The 18872-nt window shown below is 42.6% G+C and overlaps 1 protein-coding gene across 1 annotated transcript in view; it reads left to right on the top strand.

The window, feature by feature from the left end:
• Window positions 1-18011, top strand: part of LOC110530658 (rap guanine nucleotide exchange factor 4) — a 32893-nt gene extending 14882 nt beyond the window's left edge. The window contains exons 5-30 of the mRNA XM_090183149.1: window positions 1026-1098; window positions 1199-1263; window positions 2096-2202; window positions 2317-2438; window positions 2772-2955; window positions 3064-3148; window positions 6924-6984; window positions 7063-7139; window positions 7451-7597; window positions 7728-7908; window positions 9184-9262; window positions 9525-9675; window positions 9750-9838; window positions 9951-9984; window positions 10058-10127; window positions 10214-10360; window positions 10447-10544; window positions 12729-12854; window positions 13228-13304; window positions 13416-13517; window positions 13644-13734; window positions 13827-13877; window positions 13976-14063; window positions 14446-14510; window positions 14647-14701; window positions 17243-18011. Of these exons, the coding sequence (XP_090039275.1) occupies window positions 1026-1098; window positions 1199-1263; window positions 2096-2202; window positions 2317-2438; window positions 2772-2955; window positions 3064-3148; window positions 6924-6984; window positions 7063-7139; window positions 7451-7597; window positions 7728-7908; window positions 9184-9262; window positions 9525-9675; window positions 9750-9838; window positions 9951-9984; window positions 10058-10127; window positions 10214-10360; window positions 10447-10544; window positions 12729-12854; window positions 13228-13304; window positions 13416-13517; window positions 13644-13734; window positions 13827-13877; window positions 13976-14063; window positions 14446-14510; window positions 14647-14701; window positions 17243-17370 (2553 nt within the window). The 3' untranslated portion in view covers window positions 17371-18011. The remainder of the gene's footprint in view (window positions 1-1025; window positions 1099-1198; window positions 1264-2095; window positions 2203-2316; window positions 2439-2771; window positions 2956-3063; window positions 3149-6923; window positions 6985-7062; window positions 7140-7450; window positions 7598-7727; window positions 7909-9183; window positions 9263-9524; window positions 9676-9749; window positions 9839-9950; window positions 9985-10057; window positions 10128-10213; window positions 10361-10446; window positions 10545-12728; window positions 12855-13227; window positions 13305-13415; window positions 13518-13643; window positions 13735-13826; window positions 13878-13975; window positions 14064-14445; window positions 14511-14646; window positions 14702-17242) is intronic.
• Window positions 18012-18872: the final 861 nt, after the last annotated feature.

The raw sequence follows: 18872 nt of genomic DNA, 5'->3' as shown, positions 1-18872 counted from the left end.
AGAGAGAGAGAGAGAGAGAGAGAGAGAGAGAGAGAGAGAGAGAGAGAGAGAGAGAGAGAGAGAGAGAGAGAGAGAGAGAGAGAGAGAGAGAGAGAGAGAGAGAGAGAGAGAGAAGAGAGAGAGAGAGAGAGAGAGAGAGAGAGAGAGAGAGAGAGAGAGAGAGAGAGAGAGAGAGAGAGAGAGAGAGAGAGAGAGAGAGAGAGAGAGAGAGAGAGAGAGAGAGAGAGAGGAGAGAGAGAGAGAGAGAGAAGAGAGAGAGAGAGAGAGAGAGAGAGAGAGAGAGGAGAGAGAGAGATGCCAGGGTGGGTTTTGGTCTTAAGTGACTTTTTACTCATTCATGAATTGATAGAAAGTACAAACTCCCCGGTAAACTCTGATTTCAGTACTGCCAATGCTCTGTTGTCTGACATCGGATGTGATGACTTTGATTTGCTCAAAGAATCAGCCTATTGTTAGTGTGTGTGCGCGTCAGCAGCTTCCTGAATGTTAAAGGACTTATTTTCCTGTGTGTGTTTTGGCTCCTAAAGGCATGGCTTGCCTGGTAATTACTTTAGACCACACAGATTTTAGAGTAGTGACATTATCCTGGAGAACTCTGTTGATAATTCATCCCTGTGTGTTTAGCATTCAAGCATGGCTAAAGAAGTCAAGCAATCTGCAATATTTGTCTTAAACTATAGATATGAACATAAGAGTGAGTGGCACTAAAACACATGCCGCTGCACTCAGTTGTCCTTGCTATACTCATTGACCCTGTGTGTGTGTGTGTGTTATGTAATGTGAAATGTTCCATATGTAAATGATCCCTGGGTGACAAAGGGCTTTGTTTTGTTGGAAGGGTGTAGGCTGTGGGTGAGTGTGGAGGCAGCGGTAATGGAGCTCCTCAGGGTCGTATAGGGATGTAATGTCCAGAGTTGTAATGTTGGTGTGAGGTGATGAGTGGGTAAGGCAATAGAGCCTTGTTCAGACTAATGGTGTGTGTGTTTATTGATTATGAAGACTAAAGGCTGTGTGTTGTGTTGTAGAAGTACCGTCAGTGTATGGCTGGACTTCTGGCCCCTCCCTATGGCGCCATGGAAACTGGATCCAACAATGACAGTGAGTACAACTACAATCCAGTTGAATGAATAATATTGAATTATTAACATTGCATTTTACACATTACGATGGTCATAACTTTGTCTCCCACCTCCCTAAGGGCTGAAAGACAAAGACAGTCTAGGTTCAGATCCTCTCAACTTAATGAACAAGATCCTCAACAAGGTAAGCTGGCCCCTTTCAATGTTATTCATTAAAGTTAATATCACTGATCACTCAACAAACCCCAAAGTACTGTCTTTTTAAATGAGGCTGTGTACAGTGAGACTGTGACCTGAGATGTGTGTGTATTCTACAAGAGGATACTATTAATAAATGTTTAAGGGGGGGGGGGGGGGGGGGTGTATTCACACTAGTGCTGAGCAACTAACTGAAATGTCAGTCATTTTTTGTTTTTTAAACAAGTAACTGACTGACATTGGTTCAATAATTTGAATTCCTTTTCATTCTATTTTTTTCTGTGAGATCAATGCACACATTGCAAAGTTTCTACTGAGTTAAATAATATCTAGCCTGAACTGTGCAATGTAGTTGTAGTTTCCTCTGTAGTTGTGCTAATGAGAGATAATTCATGCACAAGCAAGAAAGGCCCCATCTGCCCAATTATGATGCCCTCTTTTGTAGTTCTAAGACAGCAGCAGTATCTCTGTGTGTGGGTCGGTGGGTGTGATTGTTTTTTTTCTCACCTTTCATTCTCACCTTTCATTCATGATCCCTGACAGCAGTTGTGTGGTTGCTATGACAACTGGGAGTGTTAGGACAGGTTGTGTGTTTGTGATTCACAGCTTAGCGAGTGTATAGTAAATATGAGGAGAATGTAGGGCTTATGTTGTTGGAGACATGAAAAGTCCCCTGGCTCATTCTTTTTTGTGGATTTCTCAGCTCAAAGTTGAAATGATTAACACCTGGAGGCTGAGATGCTCACGGTGATTGTGACTATCTAGCTATGTTAGAGATAAAATAAGTCTTATATTGTGTTCCTGGGTTATGTCTGTAGGTTCCATCAGAGAAGCTGCAGCGAGGGGGGAAGGTGATGCGGAATGCCATCCTCTCCAGAGCTCCTCACATGATCAGAGACAGGAAGTACCACCTCAAGACTTACAGGTGTGTGTGTTTTTTACGTTTGCACGTGTTTGTGTGTGTGTGGTGTGCCCATACATATGTATGTTTTGTGTTACTTTATGGTCCATGCAAACTGTCTCACTGTGTGTGATGCAGGCAGTGTTGTGTAGGTACAGAGCTGGTAGACTGGCTGGTGCAGCAGAGTACCTGTGTACATACTCGTTCTCACGCTGTGGGGATGTGGCAGGTTCTGCTGGAGGAGGGAGTCCTGAACCATGGTGAGACTACACTGCCCTCTATTGGACACAACGCTTCAAATGTTCTCCACCAATTTCATCACATGTAAGGAGAATTTCAATTGCATTTCCTTGATTCCTCTCTCCTCACCTCTTTTTCAAAACCCATTGGATGAGAAGGTTAGAAGTCCGTTCCCTGTGACCTTTTCATCCAATGGATTTTGAGAAGGAGGAGGAGAGAGGAATGAAGGAAATCCAATTGAAGTAATAACTGATCTGACACGACTGGCTAATAAAAATGCTGTGAAACCCATGTGTCCAGCTATCTCACTATGTGAGTTCACTGATTACTGATCCAGTGTGTGTGTCCCCTAGTGGACCAGGAGCTGGGTTTCCAGGACAAGTACCTGTTCTATCGTTTCCTTGACGATGAGGAGGAGCACACCCCATTGCCTAGCGAGGAGGAGAAGAGGGAGAGTGAGGAAGAGCTGCCTGAGACAATCCTCTTCCTCGCCCAGATGGGACCTGATGCCCTGCTGTGCATGATCCTCCGCAAACCGTCAGTACATGCATAGACACACACATGCACACGTGCCTAGTTCATTCTTATATATTGTATACCAGTTAGGAATCATCAACAGAACTCTCTCTCTGTCTCCATCTCTAGTCCTGGTCAGAGGACGGGTGATGATCTAGAGATCATCTATGATGAGCTGCTTCACATCAAGGCCTTATCCCACCTCTCCAACACTGTGAGTCTTATCCCACCTCTCCGACACTGCGAGTCTTATCCCACCTCTCTGACACTGCGAGTCTTATCCCACCTCTCTGACACTGCAAGTCTTATCCCACCTCTCCGACACTGCGAGTCTTATCCCACCTCTCCGACACTGCGAGTCTTATCCCACCTCTCCGACACTGCGAGTCTTATCCCACCTCTCCGACACTGCGAGTCTTATCCCACCTCTCCGACACTGCGAGTCTTATCCCACCTCTCCGACACTGCGAGTCTTATCCCACCTCTCCGACACTGCGAGTCTTATCCCACCTCTCCGACACTGCGAGTCTTATCCCACCTCTCCGACACTGCGAGTCTTATCCCACCTCTCCGACACTGCGATGCGAGTCTTATCCCACCTCTCCAACACATATATATTACCAATCAAAAGTTTGGACACACCTACTCATTCAAGTTTTTAATTTTTTTTGTAGACAATTTTCTACATTGTAGTGAAGACAAACTATGAAATAAAACATATGGAATCATATAGTAACCAAAAAAGTGTTAAACAAATCAAAATATGAGATTCTTCAAAGTAGCCACCCTTTGCCTTGATGATAGCTTCACACACTTTTGGCACCTGGAATGCATTTCAATTAGCAGGTGTGCTTTGTTAAAAGTTGTTTTGTGGAATTTCTTTCCTTCTTAATGCGTTTGAGCCAATCAGTTGTGTCAGAAATTGCAGCCCAAATAAATGCTTCAGAGTTCAAGTAACAGATACATCTCAACATCAACGGTTCAGAAGACACAACTGTTCAGAGGAGACTACGTTAATCAGGCCTTCATGGTCGAATTGTTGTAAAGAAACCACTACTTAAGGACAATAATAAGAAGAGAGTTGTTTGGGCCAAAAAACATGAGCAATGGATATTAGACCTGTGGCAATCTGTTCTTTGGACTGATGAGTCGAAATTTGAGATTTTTGGTTCTAACCACCATGTCTTTGTGAGACGCAGAGTAGATGAACGGATGATCTCTGCATGTGTGGTTCCCATCGTGAAGCATGGAGGAGGAGGTGTGATGGTGCTTTTCTGGTGACACTGTCTGTGATTTATTTAGAATTCAAGGCACACTTAACCAGCATGGCTACCACAGCATTCTGCAGTGATACGCCATCACATCTGGTTTGCGCTTAGTGGGATTATTATTAGTTTTTCAACAGGACAATGACCCAACACACCTCCAGGCTGTGTATGTCCTATTTGACCAAGAAGGAGAGTGATGGAATGCTGCATCAGATGGTTTGGGATGAGTTGGACTGCAGAGTGAAGGAAAAACAGCCAACAAGTGCTCAGGATATGTGGGAACTCCTTCAAGACTTTTAGAAAAGCATTCCAGGTGAAGCTGGTTGAGAGAATGCCAAGAGAGTGCAAAGCTGTCATCAAGGCAAAGGCTGGTTACTTTGAAGAATATATTTTGATTTGTTTAAGATAGTAAAAATAAAGGAAAAGCCTTGAATGAGTAGGTGTCCAAACTTTTGACTGGTACAGTGCCTTCGGAAAGTATTCAGAACCCTTGATTTTTTTTCAACATTTTCTTAGGTTACAGCCTAATTATTAAATTTATAAAATTGCTTTTTTCCCCTCAACATTCTAAACACAATATCCCATAATGACAAATCAAAAACAGGTTTGAGATTTTTGTTGATAATATTAAAAATAAAAAACAGATTTCACATTTATGTAAGTGTTCAGACACTTTACTCAGTACTTTGTTGAAGCACCTTTGGCAGTGATTACAGCCTTGAGTCTTCTTGGGTATGACTCTACAAGCTTGGCAGATCCTCTCAATCTCTTCCATGTTGGAGGGGGAGCATTGCTTCACAGCTATTTTCAGGTCTCTCCAGGGATGTTAGATCGGTTTAAAGTCCGGACTCTGGCTGGTCCACTCAACGACATTCAGAGACTTGTCTCGAAGCCACACCTGCATTGTCTTGGCTGTGTACTTAGGGTCATTGTCCTGTTGGAAGGTGAACCTTCGACCCAGTCTGGGGTCCTGAGTGCTTTGGAGCAGGTTTTCATCAAGGATCTCTCTGTACTTTGCTCCATTCATCTTTGCCTCAATCTTGACTAGTTTCCCAGTCCTTGCCGCTGAAAAACATTCCCGCAGCATGATGCTGCCACCACCATGCTTCACCGTAGGGATGGTGCCAGGTTGCCAACAGATGTGACGCTTGGTATTCAGGCCAAAGAGTTCAATCTTGGTTTCATCAGACCATATAATCTTGTTTCTCATGGTCTGAGAGTCTTTAGGTGCCTTTTGGCAAACTCCAAGTGGGCTGTCATGTGCCTTTTTATTGAGGGGCTTCCGTCTGGCTACTCTACCATAAAGGCCTGATTGGTGGAGTGCTGCAGAGATGGTTGTCCTTCTGGAAGGTTCTCCCATCAACACAGAGGAACTGTAGAGCTCTGTCAGTGACCATTGGGTTCTTGGTCACCTCCCTGACCAAGGCCCTTCTCCTCCAATTGCTCAGTTTGGCCTGGCGGCCAGCTCTAGGAAGAGTCTTGGTGGTTCCAAACTTCTTCCATTTTAAGAATGATGGAAGCCATTGTGTTCTTTGGGACCTTCAATGCTGCAGAAATGTTTTTGTAGCCTTCCCCAGACCTGTACCTCGACACAATCCTGTCTCGGAGCTCTACGGAAAATTCCTTCGACCTCATGGCTTGGTTTTTGCTTTGACATGCACTGTTACCTGTGGGACATTTTATATAGACAGGTGTGTGTCTTTCCCAATCATGTCCAATCAATTAAATTTACCACAGTTGGAATCAAGTTTTAGAAACATCTAAAGGATGATCCATGGAAACAGGATGCCTGAGCTCAATTTCGAGTCTCATAGCAAAGGGTCTGAATAAGGTATTTCTGTTTTCTATTGTTTTTAATAAATGTGCAAAAAATTCAAAAAACACCTTTTTGCTTTGTTGTTATGGGATATTTTTAAGTAACATTTGGAAAAAGTAAACGGGTCTGAATACTTTCCAAAGGCACTCATATATATCACACACACACACACACACAGTTTCGTTCAAAAGTTTGGGGTCACTTAGAAATGTCCTTGTTTTTGAAAGAAAAAGCACTTTTTTTGTTGTCCATTTTAAAATAACATCAAATTGATCAGAAATACAGTGTAGACATTGTTAATGTTGTAAATGACTGACTATTGTAGCTGGAAACGGCTGATCTAAAAAATAAATGGAATATCTACATATGGGTCATTGAAAAAGCATGGTAAACAGTGATTAAACCCTTTACAATGAAGATCTGTGTTATTTGGATTTTTATGAATTATCTTTGAAAGACAGGGTCATGAAAAAGGGACGTTTTTTTTGTGGTTGCTGAGTTCATATACGATCTTGGACAGAAAATACTGTAGAATCACCAGGAAATGAGCTCAAAGTGATTTTAATTGAGGAAATCTATTCCCAGTTATTCCCATGCATAAATAGAGAAGCATACCTGTATGTGATCATATCCCAATGTAATCACAGTTTGAAATTATTCAGTTTTAGTCAAATACTACATATTTTTGGGATTCTTATGGTCAATTTTCAGTGTACAATTTATAACTATGTTCCAGCCCCCCAACCATCCGCTCAAGTAACAATCAGCCCATGACTGAATGGAATTAGGGACCGCTAGTCTAGCAGATCTAGCTGGCTTGTGTGCTTACAGACATTGATGAACTGTTCAGAGGTTTTTCAGGTGTTGTTTTAATGTTTGTTTGGCTGTTACCATCTTGCTTACAGGTGAAGAGGGAGCTGGCGAGTGTTCTCATCTTCGAGTCTCACGCCAAAGCAGGAACCGTGTGTAAGTCCCTATCTCACCATGCTGTACAGTGTGTGTGTTTTAGGAACACACATTAAGGTGTGCTCTCTCTCCTTCCAGTGTTTAACCAGGGAGAAGAGGGAACATCCTGGTACATCATCCAGAAGGGCTCTGTCAATGTTGTCATCTACGGCAAGGTATGACGTGTGTTTATACATGATGTGTATATGGGCCTACAGTGGATTTGAAAGTAGCACAAGATGACGCTAACTAAAAATATTATGACCAAAAGAATGCATCTACATACAACAGCTGGCTTGTATTCCCTAGGGGAACTAGTGCTACAGTTTGGGGAACTCTGGCTTCGCTCATCACAGTGAATGACTAGCTCAAGGTTCTCAGAATAAACACAACACACTCACACGTGATTAGTCACAATCTTCATTCATGCTAGCATTTCTCCAGCTGTCTAATCCGTGTGTTTTGACGCGTGTGTGTTCCTCTTCAGGGTGTGGTGTGTACCCTGCACGAGGGGGATGACTTTGGGAAGCTGGCGTTGGTGACTGACTCTCCTCGAGCTGCCTCCATCGTCCTCAGAGAAGACAACTGTCACTTTCTCCGAGTGGACAAAGAAGACTTCAACCGGATACTCAGGGTAGAGTTGTATACTGTACTGTTCTGTTACTACACTGTGCAATACTGTACCATACTGTAATTTACTTTAATGAAATGTACTTTACCTTACCTTACTTTAATGTAATGTCCTGGTATTTACTTGACTTTAGGACGTGGAGGCAAATACAGTGCGTTTGAAGGAACATGAGCAGGCTGTTCTGGTCTTGGAGAAGAGTCCCAGAGCCTCCAGTCTGGGAAATATCAGGTACACTGTGTTGTCTGGAACCCCTGAGAAGATCCTTGACCACTTCCTGGAGACTATGAGGATGGATACACACCACTCTGACCCAGGTGCGCGCACACACACACAACCTGGTAGAGATACATTGTGAGTCCCTAGGGTTGAGGGCCTGGGCCTGGTTGCATAAAACATCCTAAGTCAATTTTCCCCTTATCTTTTCCCTTAGTTTCCTTTACTTTAAGTCAGTTGCACAAAACATTTTGGGGCTAATTTCCCCCTTAAATTAAGTGAAAAAGTTAACGGTGCCTATGAGGTCCCTTAAGTGCTTAATTCAGTATGGATGCCAATGAAAACATAATTTGTGTCTGAATGTTGCTTTCCTCTCCCCTGGTTTCAAAAGGAAAACAGCAAGCAGCTAGCTACTTAGCTAAACAATGAAAGACGCACAATCAATGTCTACAAAGCCAGCTGGCTAGCAAGCTACCTGCTCTGTAAGCTACCTGCTCTGTAAGCTACCTGCTCTGTAAGCTCCCTACTCGAAGCTACCTGCTCTGTAAGCTACCTACTCTAAGCTACCTGCTCTGTAAGCTACCTACTCGAAGCTACCTGCTCTGTAAGCTACCTGCTCTGTAAGCTATCTACTCTGTAAGCTACCTACTATGTAAGCTACCTGCTCTGTAAGCTACCTGCTCTGTAAGCTACCTGCTCTGTAAGCTACCTGCTCTGTAAGCTACCTGCTCTGTAAGCTACCTACTCTAAGCTACCTGCTCTGTAAGCTACCTACTCGAAGCTACCTGCCCTGTAAGCTACCTGCTCTGTAAGCTACCTACTCGAAGCTACCTGCCCTGTAAGCTACCTGCTCTGTAAGCTACCTACTCTAAGCTACCTGCTCTGTAAGCTACCTGCTCTGTAAGCTACCTACTCTAAGCTACCTGCTCTGTAAGCTACCTGCTCTGTAAGCTACCTACTCTAAGCTACCTGCTCTGTAAGCTACCTGCTCTGTAAGCTACCTACTCTAAGCTACCTGCTCTGTAAGCTAGCTTGAAGTACTAGAAAGTAATAGAAACGAGGTGAGAAAAAAGTAACTCAAAGAAAAGTGTTTTATTATATTATGAATCTATTTATTTCTCCAGTCTTGAATGTAGAACTTCTATTTTGAGATGTCAAAAGAAATGTGATCTCTTTGATAAGACATCCATTCTGTGAATCAGGTCTTCTCCATGGTAACCAGAGACTCTTTCTGCTATACATGTTTCATACACCTAACATGTTTTATACAACTGGGCCCTGCTACTGTATGGGATCGGATGATGGGTCGGTAGATATGTACGAATATCTGTTTTCTAATATTATTCTCTTTCTTCCACTAATTTTCTCCCTCTCAGATCCTGCGGTAGATGACTTTGTCCTAATGCACTGTGTTTTCATGCCTAACAGCCAGTTCTGCCAGCTACTCATGGCACAATATCCTTTTTCTCTCCCCCTTCCCTCCTCTCAGATCCTATGGTAGATGACTTTGTCCTCATGCACTGTGTCTTCATGCCTAACAGCCAGTTCTGCCAGCTACTTATGGCACAATATCCTTTTTCTCTTTCCCACTCTGCCCTCTTGTTTTCTCCCTATCCTTCTTTCTCTCCCTTCAGTTTCTCTTCTTGAAGTTCAGTATGTTACACATAGGTGACAGTTATGTTATAGTTGTGTGTTATATCTTTAACCCCGTGTGTACCTACCATGCGGTGGCTCCCCCGGGCTCGGAGCAGGAGAGGTTGGAGTACGCTGTGACCTGTAAGAGACGAGTCCTCAATCTGGCCCTGCGCTGGGCTGCAGTACACACACATCACTTACAGGAGGAGCCAGCAGCACTCATATTCCTGGAGGTACACACACACACACACACACTCACACACACACACCCGAGGAGTTGTCTGAGTCTGTGTGTTTCTCTCTGTAGGAGCTGTATGGGAGTGTGTCCAATGACTCACGGATCCTCAGAGCTCTGAAAGACTTTGTACCTGACTTGGAGAAGGTTGTCAAACTACAGTATGTAAAACTGACCTCTAACCTCCACGGTGACCTTAACCCCATAATCCTCAAAGCATTATAAAGACATGCATTATTAACATACACTTGTTCTCTTGTTTCTATTCTTCAGTTCAGAAGAGGCCAAAGTGAAAAAGGCGAGTGTGGCATGGTGAATGTGTCTGTCACGGTGTGTGTTGTTGATCACCTCTGATGTTGTGTGGTCTGTCTCAGCAGAAGGTCCTTACACAGTTCAGCAACGGAGATGAGAAACTAGTGAAGACACAACCCATCAGGAACTGTGACGACAGTCAGTTTGTGACGTTAAATTATTTTATTTTCCTACACTTGTTCTTTAATCACAAGCCTCTTAAAAGCGTGTGTGTGTGTGTGTAGTCCTGTTGAAGGTGTACTGCAGTGACCACACCTACACCACCATCCGGGTTGCCGTAGCAGCCACAGGGAGTGAGGTGACCAGCGCTGTGGCCGACAAACTTGCCTCAAACGACGACCTGCTATTGGTCCACCTCAGCTCCGCAGGCGGTGAGGAGCCAATCACATCTCACTTCATTTACATAGTATTTATTGCTGTCATTTTATTTTCCTCTGTGTGTGTTCTCCTGTCACAGAGAAGCAGATGCTGAAGCCCAATGATGTGTCAGTATTCTCCTCTCTGAGCATCAATGGGCGTATGTTCGCCTGTCCCCGGGACCAGCTCAATGCTCTGGTGAGAGAGAATAAGGAATAGAAATGGGTCAATAGAGTGGCCTTTGAGACAGATCAGTGAGTATGTTTACACATTCCATATTAAACAGATTATTTCAGTAGGAAGAGTATGGCAATAGTCATGTAAACACTCAGTTTATCTTAATCTTGTAAGGTCTGTTAGATCTACAGTTGAAGTCAAAGTTTACATACACTTTAGCCAAATTCATTTAAACTCAGTTTTTCACAATTCCTGACATTTAATCATAGAAATAATTCCCTGTTTTAGGTCAGTTAGGATCACCACTTTATTTTAAGAATGTGAAATGTCAGAATAATAGCAGAGAATGATTTATTTCAGCTTTTATTTCTTTCATCACATTCCCAGTGGGTCAGAAGTTTACATACACTCAATTAGTATTTGGTAGTATTGCTTTTTAAATTGTTTAACTTGGGTCAAATGTTTCGGGTAGCCTTCCACAAGCTTCCCACAATAAGTTGGGCAAATTTTGGCCCATTCCTCCTGACAGAGCTTGTGTAACCGAGTCAGGTTTGTAGGCCTCCTTGCTCACACATGCTTTTTCAGTTCTGCACACACATTATTTATAGATTTAAGGTCAGGGCTTTGTGATGGCCAGTCCAATACCTTGACTTTGTTGTTCTTAAGCCATTTTGCCACAACTTTGGAAGTATGCTTGGGGTCAATGTCCATTTGGAAGACCCATTTGTGACCAAGCTTTAACTTCCTGACTGATGTCTTGATGTTGCTTTGATATATACACATCATTTTTCCTCCCTCATGATGCCATCTATTTTGTGAAGTGCACCAGCACCCCCACAACATGATGCTGCCACCCCTGTGCTTCACGGTTGGGATGGTGTTCTTCGGCTTGCAAGCCCCCCCCCCTTTTTCCTCCAAACATAACGATGGTCATTATGGCCAAACAGTTCTATTTTTGTTTCATCAGACTAGAGGACAATTCCCCAAAAGTACCATTTTTGTCCCAATGTGCAGTTGCAAACCTTTTTTGGAGCAGTGGCTTCTTCCTTGCTGAGTGGCCTTTCAGGTTATGTCGATATAGGACTTGTTTTACTGTGGATAGAGATACTTTTGTATGTGTTTCCTCCAGCATCTTCACAAGGTCCTTTGCTGTAGTTTGGGATTGATTTGCACTTTTCGCACCAACGCACGTTTATCCTTCCCAGAGGATCGATACAGCTGCATTGGACAAAGACATGTTCACACAAGCACTGATATTTAACCCTTTCTCCTATATACCTTCCTCCTACAGATAACCATTCACTTCTGGTGTAGCCCTTCTAAACCTAACCACTGATATTTAACCCTTTCTCCTATATACCTTCCTCCTACAGATAACCATTCACTTCTGGTGTAGCCCTTCTAAACCTAAGCACTGATATTTAACCCTTTCTCCTATATACCTTCCTCCTACAGATAACCATGAACTTCTGGTGTAGCCCCTCTAAACCTAAGCATTGATATTTAACCCTTTCTCCTATGCTGAATCTCCTCCTACACTTCTGAACAAACATTGTATCTTTATTGCTATGCAGGAAACTAAGTGTTATGGGCCATACATTTTTCTTTCTCCCTTAGCGTGACCTGACCTCCACCCCCTTCATCACTAATCCATGGATCTCTCCACTTATCAATGCCTGCCACGTGATCTTTCCCTACACTCAGTTCATTCCAAGCATAACCATTAAGTTCTGGTGTAGCCCCTCGGCTATGACACCCCTCAGGCCTCTATTACAACTAATGATTAATAACATTTAAAGTTCAGAAACCATACGCTGATTAAAATGCCAGGTTTTCTGACTAATCTTTTTAAATGATTAGGACATGTAAACGAGTGTGTCTGCGCATGTGCCAGCACCGGTAGCACAAGCCTCCCTGATTTTGAGCGGGTCAACTGAGCTCGTATGCATCTTAGAAATTGTTTTCCTATGCAAACTATGTTTCCAAACTTAGAATCAAATAGGCAAAAATAGCGCTGTGGTAGAACAATTATTTTGATTGGTGATTTTCTGCATGTTTTCAGATGTGTCCATGGTAACAGGATTATTAGGGAAATCGTTTTAAACAATCTATTATAGTAATACAATTATTGTGGCTAGTTAGATTGTGTTCATGTAATCATAGAGATGTGTAGACATTAACCCGTTGTGAGTGTGTGTTTGTTAGACCCCTCTCCCAGACCAGGAGGGGCCCTCAGCTGGGTCCATGTCCAGTTTTGAGCTGATGAGTTCTAAAGACCTGGCCTATCAGATGACCCTGTACGACTGGGAACTCTTCAGCTGTGTTCACGAGGTATACACACACACACACACACACTCACACCCTGGCTAATATGAGATAAACACGCTGTCTATTTCTTTCACTACACCTGAATCCTATAGTACATACATTATGTTCTGTCTTAATTTGACCAGTTTCTCACAGCAGGAAAATAATCCTGCAGCAACAGGAAATGTTAATTATTATGTGTGTGGTAATTAATGGACATTTTTGTAGGGGTTGATCCATTTTTATTTAGGATAAATCAGTGGAAATTGCTAACTTTAGAAGCCTTTTTAAACCTTGAATACACAACAATTTGAATGTCCTACTGCACAGGGAAATTCTGACAGTGATCAAATTAAGATCCTACACCTGTAGGTTTTCTTTGTCTTCCCTGTTGTAGCATGAGTTGTTGTACCACACGTTTGGTCGTCAGAGCTTCAGGAGAACCACTGCCAACCTGGACCTGTTTCTACGCAGGTCTGATTATAATCCAACATGAATCATTTATAAATAACTTCTATGACGTTGTTCAGGTTGATGGAACATGGTACAGTATGTTATGACCGTAATGTGTGATGTCGTGGTCAGGTTCAACCAGGTGCAGCTGTGGGTGGTGACGGAGGTGTGTCTGTGTGGTCAGCTTAGCAAACGGGTTCAGCTGCTCAAGAAGTTCATCAAAATCGCTGCTCAGTGAGTCTTGTGCACACAAACAATAAAACACCCACTCGTTCTGTAGATACTCATGCGTATAGATTATTGATGGCACTGAAATGCTTTTTCACAATCTCATTGTATTGGTGGTGTTGCTTTCTCCAGCTGTCGGGAATTTAAAAACCTGAACTCGTTCTTTGCCATCATCATGGGTATGAGCAACCCTGCAGTCAGCCGACTCACCCAAACCTGGGAGGTGACAACTACTATACTGTTAAACTAAACTGCAGTTTTTCTGTTAATCCATCAAAAACGGAAGCCCCTGAACCTCTCTCTTTCTGTTGGCAGAAACTCCCTAGCAAGTTCAAGAAGTTCTATGCTGAGTTTGAGAGCATGATGGTGAGTTGCTCTTCAAAGACTCCTAAATTAACAATATGGTTGTTGACCTTTTGAACAGTGATGTGTGTGTGTGTGTGTGTGTGTGTGTGTATTCCAAGGACCCGTCCAGGAACCACCGGGCATACCGGCTGACCGTCACCAAAATAGAGCCGCCAATCATCCCCTTCATGCCCCTCCTCCTCAAAGGTAAGCCCAAGCTCGGTCGCATTCAGTAGGTATGCAACAGGAAACGTTTTCAAATCAAATTGTATTAGTCACATGCGCCAATACAACAACCTTCCAGTGAAATGCTGAATACAACATGTCACAACCTTACAGTGAAATGCTGAATACAACAGGTCACAACTGAATGCAAATAGTCTGAATAGCCATTTGATCAGATGTTCAGGAGTCTTATGGCTTGGGGGTAGAAGCTGTTTAGAAGCCTCTTGGACCTAGAGCTGGTGCTCCGGTACCACTTGCCATGCAGTAGCAGAGAGAGCAGTCTATGACTAGGGTGGCTGTTTTCAAACTAAGATAGTTTAGTGTGTCTTCTGTTTTAAAACTGCTTTTTTGATTCTGTTCCCAGACATGACTTTTAGTCACGAGGGCAACAAGACATTCATAGACAACATGGTCAACTTTGAGAAGATGGTGAGTATACACAGGTGTAAGATGCTCATAAACTGTTCATGTCACCTATATGTATGTTGTAGTATCCACAACCTTCATAGAACATTAATACAACTTCTGTATGATATGTGACACTGCTTGTTGTTGGGTTTTCCAGCGGGTGATCGCAAACACCATCCGGGCGGTGAGACAATGCAGGAGTCAGCCGTTCAGTAAGTCTCAGATTATGCCCAGTGGTCCTTTCAGCTGAATCCATAACACTGCATACAGTCAGGTCCATACATTTTTGGACATTGACAAAGTTATCATTTTGGCTCTGTAAGCCACTACAATGGATTTGAAAGGAAACCATTTTTCAGCTTTAATTTGAGGGTATTTTCGTCCAAGTTGGGTGAACGGTGTAGGAATTACAGCACTTTTTATATGTGGTCCCCCCCCAATTTTTAGGGGCTCAAAAGTAGTTGGGACATAATCCTAAGTTAAATTGTGAGTTTTAATACTTGGTTGCAAATCATTTGCAGATTAAAAAACATGAGCTGGCGAACACCCAGAAATAAATAGTTTGTGTGGAGGTGCTGACTAACGGTGAATAAACTATCAAAATAAAGTCGGACACTCCATGTATAAACTCCCAGCAATTTAATGGTATTTACCAACGTTTCAGCATCACGGTGTCTTCCTCAGGGTAATGTCATTGATTACACTAATTGCACTGTGTCTACATAACCTGGTTCAAGTATTTATGACATGACCCTGAGGAAGACACAGTGATGCCCAAACGTTGGTAAATACCCATTAAATTGCTAGGAGTTTATACATGGGGGGGCGCCACTTTATTTTGATAGTGCAAATCCTTTGCAGTCAATGACTGCCTGTAGTCTGGAACCCATAGACATCACAAGATGCTGGGTTTCTTCCCTGGTGATGCTCTGCCAGGCCTTTACTGCAGCTGTCTTCAGGTCCTGTTTGTTCTTGGGGCGTTTTGTCTTCAGTAAGTGAAATGCATTCTCAATTAGATTCAGGTCAGGTGATTGACTTGTCCATTGCAGAATATTCCACTACTTTTCCTTAAAAAGTATTGGGTTGCTTTTGCTGTACGCTTCTGGTCATTGTCCCTCTGCACTATGAAGCGCGTCCAAGGAGTTTTGAAGCATTTGGCTGAATCTGAGCAGATAATATAACCCTAAACACTTCAGAATTCATCCTGCTGCTTGTCAGCAGTCACATCATCAATAAATACAAGGGAACCAGTTCCATTGGCAGCCATACAAGCCCACACCATAACACCACCTCCACCATGCTTCACAGAAGAGGTGGTATGCTTGGAATCATGAGCAGTTCCTTCTCTTTTCCATACTCTTCTCATCATTCTGGTACAAGTTGATCTTTGTCTCATCTGTCCCAGTACTTAAGTAAAAATACCTTAAAGTAATACTTAAGTAGTTTTTTTGGGGTAACTGTACTTTACTATTTATATTTCACTACATTCCTTAAGAAAATATTGTACTTTTTACTCCATACATTTTCCATGACAGCAAAAAGTACTCCTTATATTTTGAATGTTTAGCAGGACAGGAAAATAGTCAAATGCACGCACTAATCAAGAGAACATCCCTGGTCATCCCTACTGCCTCTGATCTGGTGGTCTCACTAAACAGAGAACATCCCTGGTCATCCCTACTGCCTCTGATCTGGTGGTCTCACTAAATACATGCTTTGTTTGAAAATGTCCTGGGCTATCCATAAATAAGAAACAAAATGGTGCCTTCTGGTTTGCTTAATAATAATGTTTTATTATTTTTACTTTTCATACTTAAGTATATTTTAAACCAAGAACCTTTTAGACTTATACTCAAGTAGAATTTTACTCTGACGTTGACTTGAGTCATTTTCTATTAAGGTGTCTTTACTTTTACTCTAGTATAACAGCTGGGTACTTTTTCCACCACTGATCTGTCCACGGGATGTTGTTCCAGAACAGTATAGACATTTTTAGATGTCTGGCAAACTCTAATCTGGTCTTCCTGTTTTTCAGGTTTACCAATGATTTACATCTTGTGATAAACCCTCTGTATTTACTATTTTCTCTTGATTATTGACTTTGACACAGATACGCCTACCTCCTAGAGGGTGTTCTTCATCTGGCCAACTGTTGTGAAGGGGTTTTTCTTCACCAGGGAAAGAATTCTTCTGTCTTTTCACCGCAGTTGTTTTCCGTGGTCTTCCAGGCCTTTTGGTGTCCCTGAGCTCACCAGTGAGTTCTTTCTCTTTAAGAATGTCCCAAATAGTTGATTTGGCCACACCTAATGTTTTTGCTATCTCTCTGATAGGTTTTATTTGTCAGCCTGATAATGGCTTGCTTCACTGGTAGTGACAGCTCTTTGGACTTCATATTGAGGGTTAACAGCAACAGATTCCCAATGCAAATGCCACACTTCAACTCTTGACCTTTTATCTGCTTACTTGTAAATGAACTAATGAGGGAATAACACACACCTGGCCATGGAACAGCTGAGCAGCCAGTTGTCCAATTACTTAAAAAGGGGGGACCACATATAAAAAGTGCTGTAATTCCTAAAATGTTCACCCCATTTGGATGTAAATACCCTCAAATTAAAGCTGAAAGTCTGTTTCCCTTCAAATCCATTGTAGTGGCATTCAGAGCCAAAATAATAACTGGGTCTGTGTGTATCTCTCTCCCCCTCTCCCCCTCTCTCTCTCTCTCTCTCTCGCACTTTCTCTCTCTCTCGCAGACCCTGAGGTGTGTCAGCCCAATAAGAACCATGCTGAGGTGAGGGGTTATGTCAGGAAGCTGTGTGTGATTGACAAACAACGGACCCTGACAACACTCTCCTATAGGCTAGAGCCCCGCAGGACCTGAGGTTGCCCACCATGCAGTTGTTACTCTCTATGACATCATACAGAACCCTCAGCCTCTGTAAGATCAAGCAACATTCATTGCTATGACATCAAATGGCTTCATTGGGCCTCTGTGACATAATATGGAACAGTCAGTCTATGACATCACATGGAATTTTTTGCCCACTAAGACATCTTACTGAACACTTAGCCCTCTATGACATCACACAGAACCATCAGCCCTCTGTGAAATCACATAGAAGAGAGATGATTTAGAGATAAGAGACTCTTGATTTCTCTGTTACATGTAAGGTTACTCTAAATGTAGATTGAACAAAGTTACAAGAGATGTTAAGTCTTATTTCGATTATCATGTCCCTTACTTTGAGCAGATGTAAAACACATAGTATAATGTTACAAATACCAAGATCTTTACATAAATGATTATAGAGAAACAAAACCTCTAGCTTTGTTACACCAGTGTTCTGAAAACTGTCCTCAAGTTCTTGAAAATCAGTCATCTTTCTCAGTTTTCTTCATGTAGTTTTTGTAAATGTGGGTACTGTATATTTAACTTGTTTTACCTCATCATGATGTCAGTGGGTTGAGAGCGTATATTCTGTCTGAACAGTAAATAAAAAAGATCTAATATAATAATCAAAACATTGGATTCTGGTGGTTATTGCTGATTTGGTCACTGTTTTTGTCCCTGATAGTGATGTCACCTGGTCTGTCCCCTGTTGATTATGTCATCACAGTCATTCATGGATTGGTCCATATAGATGGATAGTGCTCAAAAGCCTATGTTAGTATGGGCAGCACAATTGAGGACTTTCACCAGTCAACTGGGTGGAACCTCCTATGGGTTAAGGAAGGATCACATAATTCCATCCAGGTCATCAGGAGGGATCAGCCAATGAATTAAACTAGTGAGGAAACATTCCATAACTCAAGGTGGCAGTAAATCTCCAACCTTGGCTTTTTTCCTGTTCAAACAACACAGTCTAGGTGGCAGTAAATCTCCAACCTTGGCTTTTTTCCTGTTCAAACAACACACTCTAGGTGACAGTATGCCTCATTTCTGTTTGTTTGCCAACTCATAAAAGTAGTAGAAGAAAAATCTCTTCAAAATGGAGACGGTCTCAATGGCTCTGCCCGTGCTCTTACAGACACCATGATGGGACAGATACAATGTTGTTTAATCTATCTATGGGTTTGTCATGTCACCATGGTCATTCCAGACTGGTGATGTCACTGCCCCCTTGTTCTTGGTGTGTGTGGTGAGGTTTTAGTTGATGAGTGAATGAGGGACGGGGTTGAGTGTGAAACTAGAGTAGACTCATTGTCTAGCCCTGTCTCTGACCTGTGTGGGTGTGTGTTGGAGGGGGGGGGGGGGGGGGGGGGGTGAAGTGTTTTCTATAGAAGCAACAAACCCATGAATGAATGCTCTGGATGTCAGCAGGCATATTTGAAGGGACGGGTCACATACAGAACAAACACCACATATACTGACTGGGAAAGGGG

This window comes from Oncorhynchus mykiss, chromosome 8, assembly GCF_057628025.1.
Source record: "Oncorhynchus mykiss isolate SJ-2025 chromosome 8, ASM5762802v1, whole genome shotgun sequence".
Taxonomy (NCBI): Eukaryota; Metazoa; Chordata; class Actinopteri; order Salmoniformes; family Salmonidae; genus Oncorhynchus; species Oncorhynchus mykiss.
The sequence above is the reverse complement of the archived record's forward strand: the minus strand, read 5'-3'. Positions and strand labels throughout refer to the sequence as shown.